A 21,326-nucleotide genomic window follows, 5' to 3' on the forward strand; every position below is an offset into this window, starting at 1 on the left:
GTGTTTTTTTTACATTAGACTGTAGAGATGTTTATATTATTTCCACCATTTAGGACCATAAATGAGAGTGATATTGTCAAGGCTTTAACTTTGTTTCTCTGTAACTGGACCTAACGTTATAAAAACAACTAATTTGTGCCATATGATGATTTTTTTTTTTGTCCCTACAAATGCATCTTTCTATCCCGGTTATAAGGAAGTAGACATATTTTGGAAACATCTCCTGTTTGCACTTGCTGGTCATGACTAGAGTACAGCCACCGTCGTCAGCACTTTGCTCTAATTCACTCACTCTTATGACACGCTGAATGTGTGGTGTGCCACGTTTACTGTCAACTGAAAACAAGCGTGGGCTCCAGCTAAATTAACTGCACTAATGAGAGCTGACTGCTAACACAGAGTGGAAGTGACCAACTCAGGAGGAGGAGAGTGAAAGGTTGGGTCAAGTTACTCATACACAACTAATTCTCCTACTAATGCCTAAAACTGGGAAAGATGTCTAGTTAGTCACAGACATTAACGGAGTGGCAGAGGTGGCCTACTAACGACTAAAAGAGGTCACTGGCTTGGAAGTAAGACTCCTTGGAGAGAAATACCAATGAGGCAGAACTAAAGTGTAGCTGATTTTACACTGCAGGTGTTTCTGTTTTTTTTACATTTGTGATTTCTGCTTGTTTGTCATCTAAACAAACGACACAAAAGAGATCAGATCTGCCACACGTCGGTGAAAAGAAATATTAAGCTGACAGTAGTGCAAATCAAAAGATGTGCGAGACACGAGGGTTAAATTTCAGTGGCGGCGATCTCATCAAAGTTGATCTCGTTGCCGCTGCCTTCGTCCTCCTCTCTGCTCTCCAGTTCCTGGCTGAGCTCCTGCAGGAGCTGCTCCAGCTCTCGGTTCCTGCGATACATCTGCACATAGTTCTGCTGCAGCTGCTTCTGGTAGCGGATAACTTTGTCCTTCTCTTCCTGCCATATCCTGCGCTCCTCCTCGAAGCCTCCCGTTTGCTGCTCGGCCCACTGACGCTCGTGGGCCAGCTCGGCCCTCATCCGGTCCATCTGCACCTTCATGTTCTGCAGGGCCTCACTGCTGCTCTGCCGCTGGGCCTTCGCCTCATCACTCTCGTAGGCGAGCAGGTGCTCCTCTACCTCATGGAACACCTGACACTGTCTGTTTCCTGTGCCCTGATTGGCCAAAGCATCTCTGAGGTGAGCCAACTCTCCCTCAAGGCGTCCAACCTTTTCTCGGAGTAGCTCCGCTTCACTCTTGCGACGCTGGAGCTCGTTTTCACACACCTCCAGCTCCAGGGTTCGTGTGCGGGTTGTGCCGTGGGCCTCCTGGAGCAGGACCTGGGTGTTGGTCAGCTCGCCACGAGTCTCTCGGAGTTGACCGCGCAGTGAGACGATCTCTCCCACGCGCTGGGCTAACTCTCCCTGCACGTCCTTCAGCTGCTGCTTCAGCAACGAGATTTCCCCTGACTTCTGACAGACCTGACGGGAGAAGAGAAAACGTTCAGGATGTGGATTCAGCTCTGTAAAGCGATGGTATTTTTTGGTTCACAGGCTAATCAATAAAGAAAAGTAAAATTATTTTTATTAACCTTTATCATGCCAAATGTTTTGTCTATGAATCGATGTATTGTGTGGTCTATACATGTCAGATAGTGAAAAATATCAGTTTCTCTGAGGCTAAGTTGACAAATTTACATTAAAAAACCCAAATATATTCAACTTAATATTATAGAAGACTAATAAAAACAGAAAACCCAGAGGCATTTTTGCTCAAAACTTAAACAATGAATTGATAATCAAAATGGTTGCTGATTGATGTTATCCTGATTGATTAATCAACTAAAAGTCTCAGATCTTAAAATAAAAACAAATCTAACAGAAGTCTTATTAAAAACCTCTCCTGAGGACTAACCCTTATTGAGCAACACATGACAGCACTTTTGATGTTGGATTTTCGTCAGTTTGAAGCTCCTTATCACTTAATTGAATTCCAATAAAATTGCGTGTGATCTCCGATAAGGATCTGAAAGGCTCTACTTGAACATGAGCCGCATATGCCTCACACCCCGGTTGATGTGTGTAACTCTACTTGTCTACAAAACTTCACTGAAACCACAGTGACTCACATTTTCCTTGTCAGCAGAAGTCTGTAACAACAGCTGAATAATTAAAGAGGTTTCATATATCCTTCCTGTATGAAAAATTATCTCGGGGAGATCTTTAGACTTCTAAAAATTACTCTTTGTGGCACAATTAATTATCTCAAACAGCAGAGGATTAATCATATTATTGATCCGTGTCCGAAGCCTATAAAAGACACAGAGGCAGCCTTTTCCATTGGTCTGCATGAGTGATTGGTCTGATGATAACAGATTCTTTGCATCCTATCCTATCTGCTATCACATGAACAAACCCCTAACTATGTTACAGTTATGACTGTGACACGGGCTCCATGAGATCACCATCCACAAACAACCTTTAATGCTATATTTTGTCAACGCTTCCCCTTCCTGTACCACATGAACGAGAGATGATAGAACAATTATCATCATGTTCAGTTCCATTTCTTTTAACTGGGAAAAAATAAACGTATCCATAAATATATTATGAAGAAAGCTGCCATGGTCAGATTGATGCTCTAAAATAAACGTCATGGTATAGTGCAGTGCTTAAACAAATATGAGTAATGCTGAGTTATGGTCAAATCAAAAAAGGATGGCACTGTGATAAACTTAAACTTTACAGCCCAAACATTTTTCTTTTACTGTGGTCATTATTTTGCTGAAAAAAGTATCCCTCAATTAAACATGCAAGTCAGTTTAAGAACCTCCTGTTGTGCCGCTCACCTCCCACTTGCTCTCCTCCAGTCGAGGCCCCAGCTGGATCTTCTCGTGCTCATAGGAGGTGCAGCGCTCATCTAGCTGCTCCCTCTCCTTCAGAAGCTGAGCAAAGTCCTCCTGCAGCTTCTTCTTCTCCTGCTGGAGCTGATAAACCTGCGGCCATGACACAGCCGGCATCAGACTTAGCAATTTTTAGAAGGACCCGGTCTTAAAAGGGTTGCTATGATATTGATTGCAGATGTAATGGATGCAAGCAAATGACAGCAACTCACATATGGTTTGGTTTTGCTTTAAAGTTAACTCATTTCTGGCAACTAATATATTTTTTTTAACACGGATTAAATGCTACACACAGCCCTGCAGGATCTTCACCTCAATCCAAACACCAAGACTATTATTGTTTTTTCTACTCTTATTGCTAGAAGATTTAAAAGGAGAGAGATGAATCCTCCAACATTTGCTTTGGGGATTAAAGAATGAATGAATGAACTTCTTTTGAGAATATCTTATATGCCACAAGCCGCAATACGTTATAGTTTCACACAGCTGATCGTTTATTTAGATAAGATAGGTTCATGTACAATTTGAATATAGGACTATTAGAAACAAGCGGACGTGTTTCTAATTACTACAGATATTGACTTTGGCACAAAGGCTTGAAAATCATCGAGTAAGCTACTTAAACGACACAGCTTTAACATTTACATTTGGGGCTCTGGCCTGTGCTGATGTTTTGTTCCATCTTTTACTGTATTTGTAGAAAAAGGCAGCACCATTGGTGTGTAGTAGAACCTGATCAAGCCTTTTGTTCTGACCTGCAACTGAAGCACCTGCTGTGCACGCTGGGCCTTCTGCGAGGCTACCTGCATCCTGGTGGCACAGCCCTGCCTCAGCTCCTCCAGCTCCAGCTCAAAGCGCTTCTGCTTCTCCTCATAAACCTGCAACCAAAGACAGAACAACAAATCCATGAGGATTTACCGTACAAAGTAAAAGATACTGTCATTGAAAGAGGAGTCTGGAATTCAACACATTCAGATTCTCCAACAGAGCTTGATTGAAATGTAAAGAAATATGTGAAAGTGAGAGTAAGACATAAGAAAACTACATAAGCATGGATTTTAAAGCTACAGAAACTTTTAGCCCAAACTGATTCATGTTTGTTTACTACAAGCTCCCGGGGAAGAGGACAAAGTGTGTGTTTCCCTGTGAAAACACTCCTCAAGGTGTCAAGTCTATTTACCAACCTGACAAATGGCAGCTTCATTCTCATCCAGGTTGTCTCTGAGTTGCAGCAGCTCCAGCTCTCTCTCCCTCAGCTTGTCCTCCAGGTCCCTCACCACCCCCTCATAACCCTCCACCGGGCCAGGGGAGCGCCCGTTGGACCCGCTGTCAGACAGAGGCTGTCCTCGGCCGCTTATCGAGCCAGAGCCTGTACTCTTACTGGAAGATGAACGCCCGCTGTCTGAGTTGGAGTGTCCGTGTCCACTGACTGGCGGAGCGCTTTTCATGGGCTCCAGGTGGCCAGCAGAGGCCTCTCCTGATGCCAGACTGTAGCCGCCGCTGTTGTAAGGTGGGAGGCTGGAGAGGGAGTTGCGTCCGGAGTCTGTCAGTTGGCCGGAATGGCTGCCACCGCCGCTGTTCCGAGCTCTGCTGTAGGAGCTGCTTTTCTCAGAGCAGGAGGGCGACGCCTCTATGTGCGTGGGGCTCAGCAGGTTCAGGTTGTTTTGGCTTTCTGATACGTTGGCACAATGGCGAGGGGAGAGGTATTGCATGGAAGAACGGTTCTTGGGAATGACAGGTTTGAAGGCAGTGGGCCGCAGCACTGTTTTCTCCATGTTCTAGAAAGGGAATATAAAGGATGAGTATTAAAAAGACAGGAAGGCAAGGATTTAAATTACTTTATTCAAAGACTCACCTTCTCTAGTTTTCCAGACACAGGGATCAGTTTTGGAGGAGGCCCCCCCATGTTCCCATTCAACCGGGATCCTTTAGTCTCGTCTGCGTCACTTCCTGGGCTGGCATGTGTTACGTGGTTGTCATTCCAGTCGCCTACATAGTCCTCATTCAGATAAGTATAGTTCCCATTCCCACTCTCGTTCTCCAGCTCCCTGCTGGACGTCATGGAGTTCTGTTTCTGAATGGTCTGAAGTAATAAGGAGTCCAGGGGCGACTCAGAGCCCAGGTAGGAGGCACCTGGGGTGGGCCGTCGGACCCTGGCTCCCAGCTCAACCAAAGATCGGTGGTCCTGGTAGTTTCCGGGGCGGGTGGCGATGAGGCTGCTGACAGAACCCATACTCTCCAGAGTGGAGGGTGGTGCGTTGATAGGGGATGAAGAGCCGGAGGGGTGTCTCCTGCGGGATCCTCCACTGAGGCCTGGGTTGTGGGGCTCAGCAGATATGGGCAGAGCCTGAACCAGGGCCATGGTAGTACCTCAGAGGGGTCACTCGCGCTGAGAGAGAAACAAGACAGTGTGAGTCTCACAAAGATGATAGGTTAAAATTGTTTTTAAATTTTTTTGTAAGCGATGTCTCCAAGGCAAAGGGGCAAGTCTCAATTCATCGGAGAACAAGTCCAAGTCTTAAAATACTAATATGAAGTCTGAAGTACAACAAGACAAGTCCAAGTCAAGTGTCAAGTTTTGTAATGGTCTTAGGTTAAGTTCAAGTCATTTCAGACAAGTCAAACTTAAGTCTTGAGTTTTGCAATTAGTCTTAAATCAATCATAATAAGGCTGACTGCTTGAGACTTGCAAAAGCACGTCTCAAGGAAGGTCATTTGAGAAAAGTCAAAGTAAAGTCTCAAGACAAGTATCAATTCATAGAAAACCGTCTCAAGTCAAGTCTCAGGTCCTTCAGTACAGGTCCAGTCACAGGTCTTCATAAGCAAACTGCTAGTTAAAAAGTGTATCAGTTCTCTGATTGCCGACCATTAAAAATACATGGTTTTTTAACATTTTCCGGTCAAATATGCGTTTTTTTAGAAAGCTGACACAAAAACCTCTTGCTGTGATATTTTATCATCTCATCTAGGAAACTAAATACTGGTTGAAATGGCATGTTTTTCTCCCAGATATTAATGAGGTCAAATTCTGGCTGTTCAATCTCCACCCCAGGGTGCATCCAAGGAATCTTTCTACGAGCAACTACGACAGAGGCAAATGTCCCACAAGTCCATGGTGGCCCACACACAGAAGCAGTCCAGGCCATTCATGAAGCCCATTCAAGCAGCACAAACAGGGCTTGAGGCATGAGGCTTGTGAGGCATGAGGCAGCAGAAGAAAAGGGTTTCTTTTCATTTGAGATGTAAAATGGCTCCTAACATGCTGGCATTTCCCCTGACAGCAACAAAGGCTACTGTCTCCACACATCATATCAGCCCTAGGAATAACTAAAAGTTTATCACTGTGGATAATAGAAACACAGAGAAGAGGAGACATGTTGAACTTGCTGTGATACTGCAGGAGGTGGGCCTTTAAAGATGCTTAGTAAATGTTACCCTGCGCAGAAATAGAATATAGTTGCGAGGAATAATATAACAATGTAGGAGGCACAAGCACTTACTGTTTTACTCGCTCACTCTCACAGGACTGCCGGTAAATATTGACACTATTAACAGGCACATACCGACCATGATGTCAACAATTTGTCCCGTGGATGGTGAACAGTAGAGTGTTGTGTGAAGAACAATGACCAAAAGGACGCATGATGAGGTCATGGTGACAATGGACAACACACCAAACAGCAGAGCCACACTCCGACTACAGAGTCACAGAATACAAGGATATCCGACTGACGGGTGCGTCCTGTGACTTGTCTAGCAAGTCACACATATGACCGAAGAATTAATTTAAACTATGGCAAGACCGCAGTTCCCACTACGTCACTCACAAATTTGTTTGTTACTGAATCAGTGTAGCAATGTAGGAAGACAACAAGGACTTTCCCTCTTGTTTCACCTATTCTGTAACCCTCTTAACCTGGGGTTTGCTAATAAGGTGAAAGAAGGGCTGACTGACAGCAGGCATGCTGGCCAGACACACTTCTAGACTCCACCTGCCAGGACAGGGCCATGCCAAGTCATTTTCCAACCAGCCAAGTTTACAGAGAGCCTACAACTGCGATTTAACTGTGATTAGCACACGTTAATTAGCTTACTCAATGTCAGGCTGATCCCTACTTAGAGTCATAATAACGGACTGAGACAAATCTGTTCTGCAATATGCTGTTATGATATGTAAACCCTCTGAAAATAAAGAAATTGTGGTACTTTTTTCTGTCATAGACGTGGTACAGTTTTACAAACTTAACAGAAAGTCAAAAGATATGTACTGTAGAAAATTATCTAAAATCTATTTATATACTAGAAATGCTCTGTCCATTGATTATCTTCATAGTTTCATACTGTATACTTCAATTACTGTGTCTGTGTTGATATAAAGGAAAATGTCATGTTAACGACAGCAGGAGCACCATGTGGTATTTAGGAGACAGAATTAACGCTCCTAATGAGTAGAGCCTGGAGGATTAATCTTGTGTGATTTCTCTATGCACTGAGAAAAGCTAATTAGTCCAGGACGATATTTATTACATACACTCCTTTCTGAGTAAGAGGAAAGCAGACCAACTACAGCATGAACTCTCGTCTATAGAGTTTAGCTGTCAGAGAAAGTCCTCATACTCAAAATGATAATTCTTCACAACAAAAGGTCTGAAACATGAATCACGGAGGAACCAAACTCTACAGGTGATTGCAATGATAAGTGTCCTCAATAGTTTAATGCAGCAGTCAGTGAGCTCACCTGGTGTTTTTTTTTTTTTTTTAACCTTTATTTATCCAGGTAAACTGTTTGAGAACAACTTCTCATTTACAAACATGACCAAGTTCAGTAGGGAGAACAAAAATAATCCACATCATGAAATATGGAGAGCCAGAGGAAGAGGCTGCATCACTGATGGGTTTTAAAACTTATTCTGAACGCTTCTCACCAATACATTTGCATACTTTTTCCAATTTAACTTTATAATAAACTTGTTTCATTCCTATTTGGTCTCATGCTCTATGCATTTTGCTAGATGTTCATTTATTCATTCATATAGTGGGCATAAATGAAAATTACAAATATTTTTCAGATTATTACTGTTGTTTCTTTCCCGAAATTCAGCCTTGGTGCAGAATTACACCTACTAGAGCCAGTCCCACAATGAGCTTTCCTTAGGATGTGACATTTCTGTGTCTGTAGCTATTGAGATGGAGAGAGGGGGGGGCAAGGTGGCGGGTGAGGGTGTGGCCTTGACCAACTGCCACTTTGCTTGTTTGAAAGCCATGATGTCTCTTTCTCATGGGTGGGCCAAATCCTCTGGGCGGGCAAAGCAGAGAAATGGGAGGTAACCTTGCTCCTTATGACCTCATAAGGAGAAGATTCCAGATCGGCCCATCTGAGCTTTCATTTTCTCAAAGGCAGAGCAGGATACCCAGGGCTCGGTTTACACCTATCACCATTTCTAGCCACTGGCGGACCATAGGCAGGCTGGGGGAACGCATATTAATGTTAAAAAACCTCATAAAGTGACATTTTTATGCCATGGGACCTTTAAAAACATGTTCTTTTCTTTGAGCATTTAAACTGAAGAACGAGATTTAAAATATATTACAGTGATCTTACAAAGCAAAATAAGACACATTTAATCTCCCTCTCTGTGCATTTTTCAAGTTGTGCTGCTGCAGCCTTTATGTTAATCTGGTTTGTGCGATCATGATTGTGACCCGGGTGCTTATTCAGACATGAGACAGACATGTTAAATTGCCATCAAATTAATTTAAAAGGGTGCATGTCTGAAAGGGGCTAGACCCTCTTGACCCTCTAACAACAAACTGCGAGACGCCCTAGGTTTCATGGTTTTCTACACTCACAGTGAGCCACAAACAACTACACAAAGTGATGATACAAGTACAAACAAACCAAGACAGCAAGTTTTTAAATTGCAACTTGCACCTCGTCCAAGAGAGTCTAAAGGCTTGTCGTTGCTGTTGCTCTCCTTAGATCAGTTTTTTTGATCGGGGGGGGAGCCCTTCTGATGCCCTCCAACTCTCTCCAAGTGAATAAGCTCTAATCCTTCTGGTCTCAAGATGACTGAAACTATGCAGGGGACTCTACTAAGGAGAGCAGAGGGGTCTCAAACTGTTCTTAAAGCCCTCGTCACGATCATGCAGTCCTGGTCTCGCTTTTGTAGTCATGGTTACTGGGGCCTCAAACATTATATAGGTGAGTAGGGGAGAAGAGGGTCAGAGGGCTGACAGGGAGGCCAGGACCCCCTCCTTAGCATCTTAAAGCTTTCAGTCGTTCTATAGCTTTGACTATCTTCCATTCGCTCCCAATTGGCGAAAATAAAAGATAAATGCACGTTAACAAATAATGACTGGTGGACAAATCCATGACAACTAGATAGGGCAGCATGGCTGCAACTAACTAAATATTCACTTATAGCATGGTCTTTATCAATTAATCTGTGGAGTATGTTTTACAATTATTTGCATAATTGTTTTCTCTAAAAAATGTCAGAAAATAGTGAAAATGCCCAAAGCGTTGTCTTCAGATTGCTTGTTTTGGCCGACTAACAGTCGAGTCAACAGTCAAGATATTCAATTTACTATCATAAATGATGACAAAAAGCAGCCCACCCTGACATTTACAAACTTCTAGTTATGTGCAGGTTCATATCAAAATAAAAAGATGGCATGGCCAATATAGAAGCAAGATGACAGCTGTTTAACTTTGCTCTTTTCCATCCATCCACAGAAAAATAATTGTAAAACGCATTAAAACTTCTCATTTCGGCATTGAAATACTGGAAAAGCAAAACCATCACTGCACGGCACAATTATATTTTAACCACCCCCATAATGTCTACAGTGTCAGCTGACTGACTGTGAGCAGACTGTTTTTGTCTGGGAAAGCCCTTCAAAAGTTTTAATACCCCCCAGTCAGGCAGCAGACAGACGGACTCAGTCACTCCTCCAGCAGGAGGAATGTGTGGGCACACCGGCTAATGAGAGCTAAGACTAAACATGGACAGAATTAGTACTGGTCAGTGTAAGGATGGGGCGACTCTACAGCCACTGCTTTTCTGATGCATCATCGTTCACATTGCCACATGCTTGTGAGAGGAGATTTAAAGTAATATTTCTCTCTGCAGCAGCCAACAGCAGCAGCTCTGGGGATCTGCTGTCACACCAAGGCTTCAGAGTTTTATCCCCAATCTTTCAGCCCTGACACTTTTATAGAATTACTCACAAGAAAAGCAGCATTGAGAGAATCTGCAATTGCTGCATTTTTTTAAAAATTGATCGCACTGCATAAAACTGTATGGCTCAAACCCTACAGACTAAAAGACAACACACACTGCAAGCTACACTATTGAGTTCATTGTTTAATTGGTTTTAACCCTGTTTGTTTTCTGGGAATATGTTTAAACACACATTTGGTAATATGCACCGTATACTGTGCACACAGCTCTTCTACAAGAAAGGAAGACCCTTACCATTTAAGTTGATTTTGTGCTTTACAGGGGTTTATTACCAAATAATTTTACTGTTGATCAAATGATCACAGACCAACTAATACATAAATACTTGGCCTCTGGACTGGTGGTAAATCCTGCACAGATTATAGCATAAAATAAGATAAACCTTTATGACCCCATTAGTTTTACAATATTTACATCTTTATCAAATCATTCTAGTACCAAATCTGCTCATCAAATTTGAGTTTATTATACTTTTCAATATTTAAGAACTAATTCTTAATGTTACAACTCAAAGTTTTGTTCTATTTGGCGGCACCTATGGCGATAGGGGGTAATTGCAGGTGTGTTTTCAGCTCTCACTTTCACTTGTTTTTTCATTGTCTGTAGTCTTCGCTCTTTTGTTTGTTTGTTCGGCCATAGTAACCATTTAGACCGGGGGAAAAAACAGTACGCCTATTCATACACAAGTGAGTTGAAGAGCAGGTCTGTTGCCACTGCTGAGTGATGGAAAACGCGTCACTAACTGTGGCCGCTTATGATTTTTGTAATATCGCAAATGTGGGGGCTTTCATCAGTGTGCCATGAACTCAGTTACCATTGTGTTACCTCATTTGGCGATAGATAGTGATTTAACAGACATTTAAATGAAAATCTTCGAGATTATTACTTTAAAAGACATTTTGAGAATTATAACTTTTCCCGGCAATTATTCATTTGGCATTATGCTAAATAACTACCTGAATGTTTTGTACATTGCTCTCTGCTAACAAAAAGGAGAGGGGATCAAAGTTAGAGATAAGGAATTAGAGTCAAAGCTTTTCAAAATCTGGATATTCTTTGAACCAGTCACAAAATGTCTCTTTACTTTTTACACGTCTTACTTCTGTGGTGAAATAAGAGGCGTAACAGAGATGAGAAATCCATATGCTGAGAACAATACATTGATATTTCAGTTAACAAGATCTTACTGAATATGAAATGTGAATCCAAGTCTGCAGTCAAAAGACTGACAGCCAATCACAGCAGTGTATTTCATTAGACGTACAGCAGCAAGTCTAGAGAAATCCCGATGACATTTATTTGCATGCAGGGCAACCTTTCGTCTGAGATTGGCAATCAGAGGAGCAAACAGTATAAAAGCCTTTTTATAGAGGCCATATTACAAAGATACAGTATACACTGTTTACTGGCCCTGCCCTGCAAGACTGCAACGTCACACAAACCTGCTTTGAGACAAACTGAAAGAGCACTGCACTAAATCCTTCTTTGTTAGTACCACGCCATAAACACACATCCGCAGCCTCAGAGGTGAGAGTCTAAAAATATTCCCCACACCAGGTAAAGTGTTGGGATTGATGAAAAAAAGAAACCCTGTCATACTGGCCCTCATCACTGAGAGCAACACCACCTCTGACTCAAGGAAGACATGGAGGGAAATAAGGAAAGAGACAGAATGAAGGAAGGAAAGGGTGTCTCAGTTTTCAGCAGGCAGCGTCTTCATGAGGGAACAAACAAATGAGTCTGGAGATCCCCTCCTCCACTCTCGATCTCTCTGCCCAAACTTCTGAATCCCACTTCCCCCTCCCATCTCCTTATTCTTCCCCCTCTTTCTGGAACATAGAGAGAAAGTGTAACAAAGCTATTTTAGTTCTGTAGACAACCTACCTTTCCCTGGGCAGACACCTCGCAGCCCTGGCAGCAGACACTACGGTCACTGGGCCAAATGTTAATGTTCCCAACTGGAGCTGGATTATTGTTTACGGTCGATTAACTGTTTACTCTATAAAATAGTGGCAGATGCCCAAGGGGACATCCTCAAATTACTCAAATATATTCAATTTACAATCCTCACATTTGAATAACTTTGAGTAGCTCGCATTTTTGCTAAGTAAATGACATAAACTAGTAGATGATTGTAAAAACTTCTCACTACTCACTGTAAATGCCGCCTTTCTTAGACAGGATTTTTTACCTTAATGACTTCTTTGGTAAACAAAAGGTTAAATATGAACATTTTGATTATAAAGTGCATGGTATAGACGAGATAGTCCCTTTGGACTTATAGAGGTGGCAGCCCATATAAAAGAAAACAGTTAACTTAACAGGCATTTCTCATGAGGGCATACAGGTTTGCTTAATTGGTGCACTGAACACTGTCACAAACACACGCACGTATGCATGCACGCACAATGCAGCTTGTCAAGTTTCTACTTCCTGCAACTAACGATACATTTTTAATTATGAATTAATCAGCTGATTATTTTCTCTTATATTTGTTTAATTGTTTAGTCTATGAAAAATAAAAAATAAAAATTCTCAGAAGCAATTAAAAAAAAAGGTAATTTAAAAAAAAATTGCCTATTTTGGTTAACTAACAGTCTCAAAGATATTTAATTTACAAGACAAACAGCAAATAGTCACATTTGAGGATGGAGAATATTTGCCATTTTTGCTTGGCAAAAATAAATGATTAATCGATCATCAAAATAGTTGCCGATTAATTTTCTGTCGATCAACTAATCGATCATTGACCAATCTCTGCAGCTCTAATTATTTGTATGAGATAAACCTGCACACATTAACTGACACATCATTATGAAGCAAATCATTCTTTCACAGTGACTGTATAAGTCTAACAGTGAATGAACCACAAATAGCTATCACCAAACATTTTGGTCACCTTGACTGCTAAAGTAATAAAGTTGACTTCTCTTTTCTCCAACGTTCCTTCCCTCAGAGATTCTTACCCCAGTTTGCTCCCTGCATATCTGCTCTGGTGACTTTCAGACTGGCTTTGTCTTATCATCCAGCCTCAGCTCCTTCAGTGTCTAAGGTTTAGTCAGCTCAAGCATTCATGTTCCTGTTCTCCTGGATGTTTGGCTCCGTTTCCAACCTTCCTGAGGGAAACTTCTCTAAACCCCCAGCTCATTCTCAAGCCAAATGTTGCCAATGTGAATGGGAGCACAGTCCCCTCCCCTTCCTCTCTCTAATGCCCCCCACTCCTTCCTGCCTCCCACCTCCTCCTAACACAGCCCAGCCTCTCCGACAGATACACCTCCTCTCTCCCTGCTCCACTCCTCCTCTACCATTTCCTTTGACCAAAGAAACTACACTCTGCAAAGTCCTCTAATGCCTTTGTCAGGCAGTAAAAAGAAAAGAAAGGAGAAAGAAATGGAAAGCCAGGGAAAGGCGAGCTGTCAGTTAAAGACCATTCTACTTCCCCTGCCTATTTCAAGTAGAAAGGAACAGTGAATAAAAAGAAAGTGGGACTGCATGAGGATATCATCTCACTTTAAAAAGTCTGCATTTGCCACAGATGCGCTTTTTGGATTTCAGCCTTTTCATCTGTCAAAATTGAGTCTTCTTCTAAGTGCATTAAAGACAAAAACTGAAGAAAATGTGAGTGAAAAGAGGGAGAGAAGAAAGCCAGGAGGTGTAGGGAGAAAGAGGTGAAACTGATGTGAACTAAAGTTTTAGGATGCAAATGTTATAGTATGAATATTCATAGAGCACTGCAGACCTGCTTCTCATCTGTCAATCTGATCTAAAAACACAGAAGCCCACACCAAAACTTACTTCATTATTAAATATTAAGTTATAAATTTAAGTTCTACACATTTTTCCTGATAGCTATAATCAACATAGGATATTTGTGTGTTCATGTGTTTGTGCCCTGGTTAAACCTTGAATCTTTAATAATGTCTCTAACATCCTGAGAAACCAGCCTCCAAAACAGTATTTTTTGTGACAGCGGCAGCATTCAGCTTTTGCCTTGACCTGGCCAAAATGAATAAAAAAAAAAGGAACGACAGGATGCAGTCAGAGCTCAGCTGCTCAGCTCCTAAATGAAGAGAGGGGTAAAGTAGGGTACGAGAAGTAGGCTATGCCCTGCCACAGCCTTACACACACACACACACAAACAGATCTGTCCCACTCCCTCTCTCTTTTCGACTCCCTCGCTCTCCTTTCTCCTATAACTGGGTCACACGGGTAGGCACAAAGTTTGTCCTTCAAGTAATGAGATGTAGGAGAGGGAGTTTAAGGTCCTTCTCAGTCACATCTCAATGGGAGGTCTTGAGAACACTGAATATGCCACAAGTTAAGTCCAGTCCTGCTACAGACAAAACAACAGAAACCACTCTCAGTTAGAGTCCAAGATTGGACGAACAAACACCATCAATCAGCAGCTCCAAGGCCACCAGTGCTGGAATAAAGAGGCAGGCTGCAAATCAACCCAGTGAATGCCACCATTAACACTGCCTCTTTATTGGCTAGAGGTGGGGGGGGCTAACATGACTCAGCCCCTTTTGAGGGAGTTGATTTACAAGCCGAAGCAGCAAAGTGAAATGACTACTCTGTGGCTTCCTTCCCTGTCTGCAGGATAGCCAAGGAAAAACCATGAGAGGAATTAAAGTAAAATTCCAGTTACAACACATGATTCCAGTGTGGTTTGCAGTAATGCTGGGTACATCCGTCTGGTGGTTTCTGGTTCATCCTCATAAGTTATATAGTTTAAGATTATTATCCTACAGACATACACAAAACATTTAGGAGTGCCGTCTGTGGGCCAATTTCTGGTGAACATTGAAAGTGGCTCTTGAGAGGCCACAATTCTAGTTTATCTGTATCCATAGCGGATGGCCAGCAGGTGGTCATCCATTATAGGCCGAGCTACCATCTCTCAGCGGCTCGTCAGCCTGCTTCCTTCTATATTTTCATAACAACGCCTCACGTCTGGGACCAGAAACCGACAGAAAGCTAGGCCATCCATCAATGTCCGCGCTGCCTCTGCGTGGGGACATCACTCCCTCTGGACACTGCAGCTAAAACTGGCATCGACCAGCCGGCCCTTTGGACCGCTTGCTTCCAAAATAATCCACCAAGGCACAAAGCAATCCAGGTACACCTCCAAAATAATACTACTGCGAAGGTTTAGCGCTTGGTGGTGGGTGGCTCATCAGTTTCAGACACAAATGAAAACAAGGAAGAGAGAGAGCCTTGTAGATTGAAAGAACTACTTTTAGTAAGTCCTGTCATAAATCCACAGAAATGGGATGGCTGTATTGAGTTGGCAGGACCCCGATTTAGCCACACTCTGATTTACTGTATAATGTGCCAGAGAGATTAGGGTTACGCCTCCAGCTCTGGAATTACAGCAAAACCCTACCCATGATTAAGATCTGTTGCTAACTCCCACGCAGCAGGAATGTATTAACATCCACACATAGTGGGATGCACACTGCTATGTGTGCGGCAAGCTGCAGCCAATTCTTAACGTCAACAAAGTCTCAACCAGAAATGCTTAGCTTCAGATGTCATAGAGTTAGCACAAATTAACCCTTGTGTTGTCTTCGGGTCAAATTTGACCCGTTTTCAAAGTTTCTTTATCAGAAATATGGGTTTCTACAACACTCTTCGCAAGTAAAATTGATGATCACTACTTTCATTGAATTTTGGTGTTTCATTCATTTTATATTTTATGTGCTGCCATTCAAAATAATAATGTCAACAAAGTCTCAACCGGGGCGTCCTCTAGCTCACCCAGTGGGAGCGTGCACGCCATATAGGCTGAGTCTTTGCAGCGGCCCGGGTTCAAATCCGACCCGCGGCCCTTTGCTGCGTGTCATCCCCCATCTCTTTCCCACCTTTCCTGTCTATCCGCTGTCACTATCAAATAAAAAAGGGAAAAGCCCCAAAAACTAATCTTAAAAAAAGAAAAAAAAGTCTCAACCAGAAATGCTTGGTTTCAGATGTCAGAGAATTAACACAAATTAAAGCAGCAATCTTTTTAAAGACTATTCCTGCAGCAATCCAAGAATGTTTACACAAAATCAAATTTCAAGAACAGCCAAAAAGTTCTAATTTATTCTAATTTACACCACATTTCGTCCAAACGGCTCCACTTACCTGTTAATGACACCCTGTCTTTAGCTTCTGGAGGCCTTAGAAAAGCGTGGTGTACAGGTCGGTCAAGCATCCCAGGAACTCAAACCGGTGAGCAGATCTTCATTCTCTCTTCTCCCAGACTGAGGGGATAAAAAGCAAAAAAACAATGAATGTTGTTGAATCAGCAGAAGAGAAGCTGTGAGACTACATCCACTGTGGAGAGTTGGAAAACCTGAAATGTGACAAGTGTGTTTATAGAAGTCAGCGAGAAAGAGGAAAATCTGAGTCATGATGGCAAAAAGGCTTCACGTGGAGCAAGGTTGAGACTGAGGGGATTTTCCATGTCAACAAGAGTGAAGACCAAGCACCCTGTTCACTAAACAACTATCCCCAAAGTAAATTAAAATTTTTTACTGTTTTCTCAAAAATTCTTTGTCATTTTCTATAGTAGATGAGGTTAAAAAAAAACTTAAGACGAATACAGTTTCCAAGATGAAAAATACATGTATTACAGAAATTCAAAATAACAAAAATGTGGATTAAATTCTGCCTTTACATCCGAAAAAAATCACAAGAAGGTAGGAAGCACACTGCCACCATCTGGAAAGAAGTACAGACTCCATCTGTAATTCATTTAACTGGTGTAATTAATTATTATTATTATTATTATTATTATTATTATTATTATTATTATTATTATTATTATTATTATTATTAATATTTAAGTTTGGAGTAAAAGAGCATGAGAAAAGATTGTGAAAAGTGCCAGAGGTGAGAAGACCAGACAGCCATTATTTCAGACTGCTGGCTATTCACATACTTTAGATTACATTTGGCAATATCATGTTTTCAGCACACAATATCATGTCAGGTAGAACCAACTACTGACAGAAACAGACATATGGTGTACGGTAGGGCTGTGCATTGGCACTGCCACCACAATTCGATTACAATTCACCAGGTAACGATTCAATTCGATTCTACGATGCATCAAAATTCTACCGCACACAACAAGGCAAATCTTTCATCAGTCATGAGGCAATACAAGCAGTCAGATATTGAACAACAGATTTTATTGGCTGCTATGTGTGTATTATCACTCTCCTGTATCTTTGATACAGAAGTAATTGAAACTTCCCAACTTTATTGTCCACTCAAGACCAGAAAATAAACATTAATAATCGATTATGGCACTGAATCAAACCAACCACCTCAGCTTCCCAACTTCAATTCAGCAGGTTTCATTTCCACGTTTAGGGGTCTCGAATTTTATAAATATCGGCTGAACCTAAGTGTTGGACTAGTTGGCAGTTGTGACTCAAGAGATAATATTTCTAAGTAACACTGAACATCAATTATTCACACAGTAACAGACAGGCACGATGTTGTTACTAGAGCTGTGCAATAAACTAAATTGCCAGGATTATACCAGGGAGATTACTTTAGGTTATTGGTCCCATTTGTTTGTTATTTAACACAATCTCTTAAAAACAGTTAATAGATTTTAAAAGAAACAGTTTGATGTTTAGGGGTAAAAAGACCCTCCAGGATGTTACGGCGTTCGGCCAAGAAAAAGTCGGACACGTAACCTCCAGTAAAACAACAATGTGAAATTGTTATACTTTATTTTTTTGTCCGTATTAAACAAATGAGATAGGGTTAATTAGTGAGGTTTAGAGGTGCTTCAAGGTGGATTTTGTGACCTTTGGACAGAGCCAGGCTAACCTTTCCCAGTCTTTATTCTAAGCTAAGATAACCAGCGACTGCTTTACGACAAAAGATTAGACAATTGGCTGAGTAAGTTATCTGTGTTTAGTGTGGATCTCTTTTTTTTTTTTTTACTGATGATTTCTAAAAAATTGACAGAATAGGCCTTTTTAAACATTTGTGCCACTTTCTAATGAACTACTGCAAGTTGTGAATAAAAATAAATAAAAATCTACTATTTGATGCAGATCCAAGTTTTCTTAACATTATTTTTAAAAATAAAGACTTTGGCAGAGGCAAACAAATGTAATCTTGATAAAAAAAAAAAATAGATCGATTTGTAAATCAATAATATTTAAATTGAGGGAAATACCCTCAGACTGTGGTGCACTGTGGTAGAAAATGGAGTAGCAGTTTACTGGTTAATGTGCATCCTGTTTTATCAGCAGGATCAGGGATGTTTACTAAAATTAACATTACCAACTTGCTGCAGGGTAACTGCAACTGTACAGGCTTTACTTAAAGCTAAACAACCCTTCAGCTCTTCCATCTGTTCCTGCTGTATGTTACAGACAGATGGAAGTGCTGAGGAGACTGTGGCTTCCCACATGTAATGTAGCTCAATCCAGATGGCTTTAAGACAACTTCTTAAAGGTCGCACTGTGATAGTGCCACAGTGTATACTCTAAGCCCTGTACAGTAATACCTTAATAGTTGTTTGTTTTAAAGACAGACAGACAGACAGACAGACAGACAGACAGACAGACAAAAGATCATAAACAGGTGTTTACTTAAGAGGGCCGCTCCCCTCACCTGCTTTTCCACATTGACAAGGAAGACCAAACAGCAGAGGGAGACATACTGGAAGAAGAGCATGTGCACTGAATGAAAAAAAAAAAAAAAAAAAAAAAAAGGGGAGTAGATTACCATTTAATTACATTATTCATTTGCTGAACGGGCACCTTCAAAGATGCTCTTCAATACCACTAAACCTCACTATGACCTGTTAACGGACCCACAAATCAATCAACAATCAATGAAGTGGAGGAGTAAAGATGAGAAGTTACTTGTTCTTCTCCATCAGAGGGTAAAGCCATTTTATTTAGGAGAAAGTCATATGAGTTAACCCCTCTCAGAAGATTCCTTTGAAGTAGACATGAACTGCTTTCATGACAGTTCAAAGCAGATAATGAACATGCAAACACCTGCTGTGAATGGAGGCCCTTCTGTTCTGAAATGGTGAATGATTAAGCAGGTAACCAAGTGTCATTCAAATGTTTTTTTAAGGTTTTATGTCCACATTAAGTGCTTCTTTACAATAGGGATGGGCATGAAAACTAGAGTAATTAATTACTGATAGGACAAGTAACTGAACAATTTTTCCGTACATTAGTATCTATGGATTATGTATATGGGGAAAAAAAAAAAACGGATGCTGCATTATTCTAAAAACCCTATATTGACCGGTGTCACAGGCTGATTTCTTTTTGAGTTAAGATTTTTGGCTACTTGGAGCTAGCAAAATATAAGCTGTAAACAAGACAGTGACATATTACCACGAGGGCTGGGTACTAGAGGTAGACCGATTAATCGGTTTCGCCGATTAAATCGGCACAGATAGTCGATTGGTGGAACTATTGTTATCGGCAAAAATCCATACCGATACCGTTTTTCCTGGTTGCGTCCGTTGCTGGAGTGGCTGAGAAGTACGTGCTGTAATTCATTACACAGTACGCGAGAGCTGAGAAGGGTCTGCTGGCATCATGCATTACAATAGCGGCCTCTAGAGGGTCTTTCTAGCCTTTACAGGTGATTTTCTATCCAGCCTGGTCTGGAACTTGTGCCTTTTTTCGGGGTTGTTGAGCATTAAATCCAAACTGTTACATCCAAGATTTATCCACTTGATGTCCATAATTCATCACGTTTTCGGTCACTTCTGCCACTAACTCCTTGCTACCCATAGACAGTAGGTGCTACCGACAAGGGAATCTCCCATGATGCCTTTATGTTTTCAACCAATGGGAAGGCGGGTTCGTCACACACTACGCCTTATATGGGCATCCAAGCGAGAGCAGAGAGTATAGTGGGAAAGATAGATCCCTCCAGGTCAGAGATCGTCTGTTACCGTTCTAAACCGATAGTGGTTTCAGTTTTTATATTTATTTCATTTACCATGTTTTCATGGTTCAATACAGTTTTTTTTATTTTTAATAATAAAGTTCAGCACTGTTTTACTTGGAGTGTCATGTTTGTTTTTGTCCAGTATGAATTCTAAATACTATCGGTCGATTAATAGGCAAATACCGCCCAAACCCAGCTATCGGTAAGATCCGTTGACCTCTACTGGGTACCGAACTTTCTCACACTCTCTCACACACACACTCTCACACACACACACACACACACACACACACACACACACACACACACACACACACACACACACACACACACACACACACACACACACACACACACACACACTTCATCATCAGCTGATGAACACACATAGGTGCGCACAAGACAATTTTTCGTAAAATTGTTTTGTCTTTTTAGCTCTCTGTTGTTTGACCATGTCTGCAAAAAATAATTGTCAAACTCGTTGGAATGAAGTTGGATAAAAGTGGTAACACAGAATTTTCTATGCTTTATAAACTACCAAAGCAGACCAGGTCAATTTTGACCTGGGAAGACAACAGGTGTGATTGTGCTGCCATTCAAAATAATAACAATATAATAAAGTCTCAACCAGGGCGACCTCTAGCTCACCCAGTAAGAGCGTGCACGCCATATAGGCCTTTGCTGTGTGTCATCCCCCCACCTCTTTCCCACCTTTCCTGTCTATCCACTGTCACTATCAAATAAAGGGAAAAGCCCCCAATAAATAATCTTAAAAAAAAAAAAAAGAAAGAAAGAAAAAACCTCAACCAGAAATGCTTGGTTTCAGATATCTGAGAATTAACACAAATTAAAGCAGCAACATTTTTAAAGAAGATTCCTGCAGCATGTTTATTATCCTAATGTTCAGCTGTTGCCAACACACCCCTAACAAAGGCCGCTCAGAAAATAGGGAAGTGGTGTAGCATAAAGGGAAATCATACTAACAGATGTGTTGACAATACTATACTCTGGGTATCTGAGACAATGCTAAAAAAGCCCACCAGCCTACTAGGAACAACTGAAAACATGCCACTCTTTTTCATTTTACAGCTGCTTGCTTGTACATGGCATGGTTGTGGTCAATAACATAATAGCAGCATAGAGGAAAAACAACTTACATAGAAAAGACTGGGCAGAGGGTGGGAAGTGAATCTGCTGGGAAAACTGGCATCTTCGTCTTATTTGGACAGCGAAAGAT

At 41.4% G+C, this 21,326-nt stretch overlaps 1 protein-coding gene across 2 annotated transcripts in view; it reads right to left on the minus strand.

Moving 5' to 3' along the window:
• Positions 1–208: 208 nt before the first annotated feature.
• LOC114547963 (leucine zipper putative tumor suppressor 2 homolog) overlaps positions 209–21,326 on the minus strand; it is a 31,658-nt gene continuing 10,540 nt past the window's right edge. Inside the window, exons 2-7 of one of the 2 annotated variants that reach the window (XM_028567530.1) lie at positions 16,283–16,401; positions 4,768–5,301; positions 4,097–4,690; positions 3,668–3,790; positions 2,859–3,005; positions 209–1,491 (exon numbers count right to left, since the gene is read on the minus strand). In XM_028567530.1, the coding sequence (XP_028423331.1) occupies positions 784–1,491; positions 2,859–3,005; positions 3,668–3,790; positions 4,097–4,690; positions 4,768–5,274 (2,079 nt within the window). In that variant the 5' untranslated portion in view covers positions 5,275–5,301; positions 16,283–16,401 and the 3' untranslated portion in view covers positions 209–783. Of the gene's footprint in view, positions 1,492–2,858; positions 3,006–3,667; positions 3,791–4,096; positions 4,691–4,767; positions 5,302–13,122; positions 13,336–16,282; positions 16,402–21,326 lie in introns of those variants that run through there. The other variant, XM_028567532.1, reaches the window with a different exon arrangement.

Source organism: Perca flavescens, chromosome 21 (genome assembly GCF_004354835.1).
Source record: "Perca flavescens isolate YP-PL-M2 chromosome 21, PFLA_1.0, whole genome shotgun sequence".
Classification (NCBI taxonomy): domain Eukaryota; kingdom Metazoa; phylum Chordata; class Actinopteri; order Perciformes; family Percidae; genus Perca; species Perca flavescens.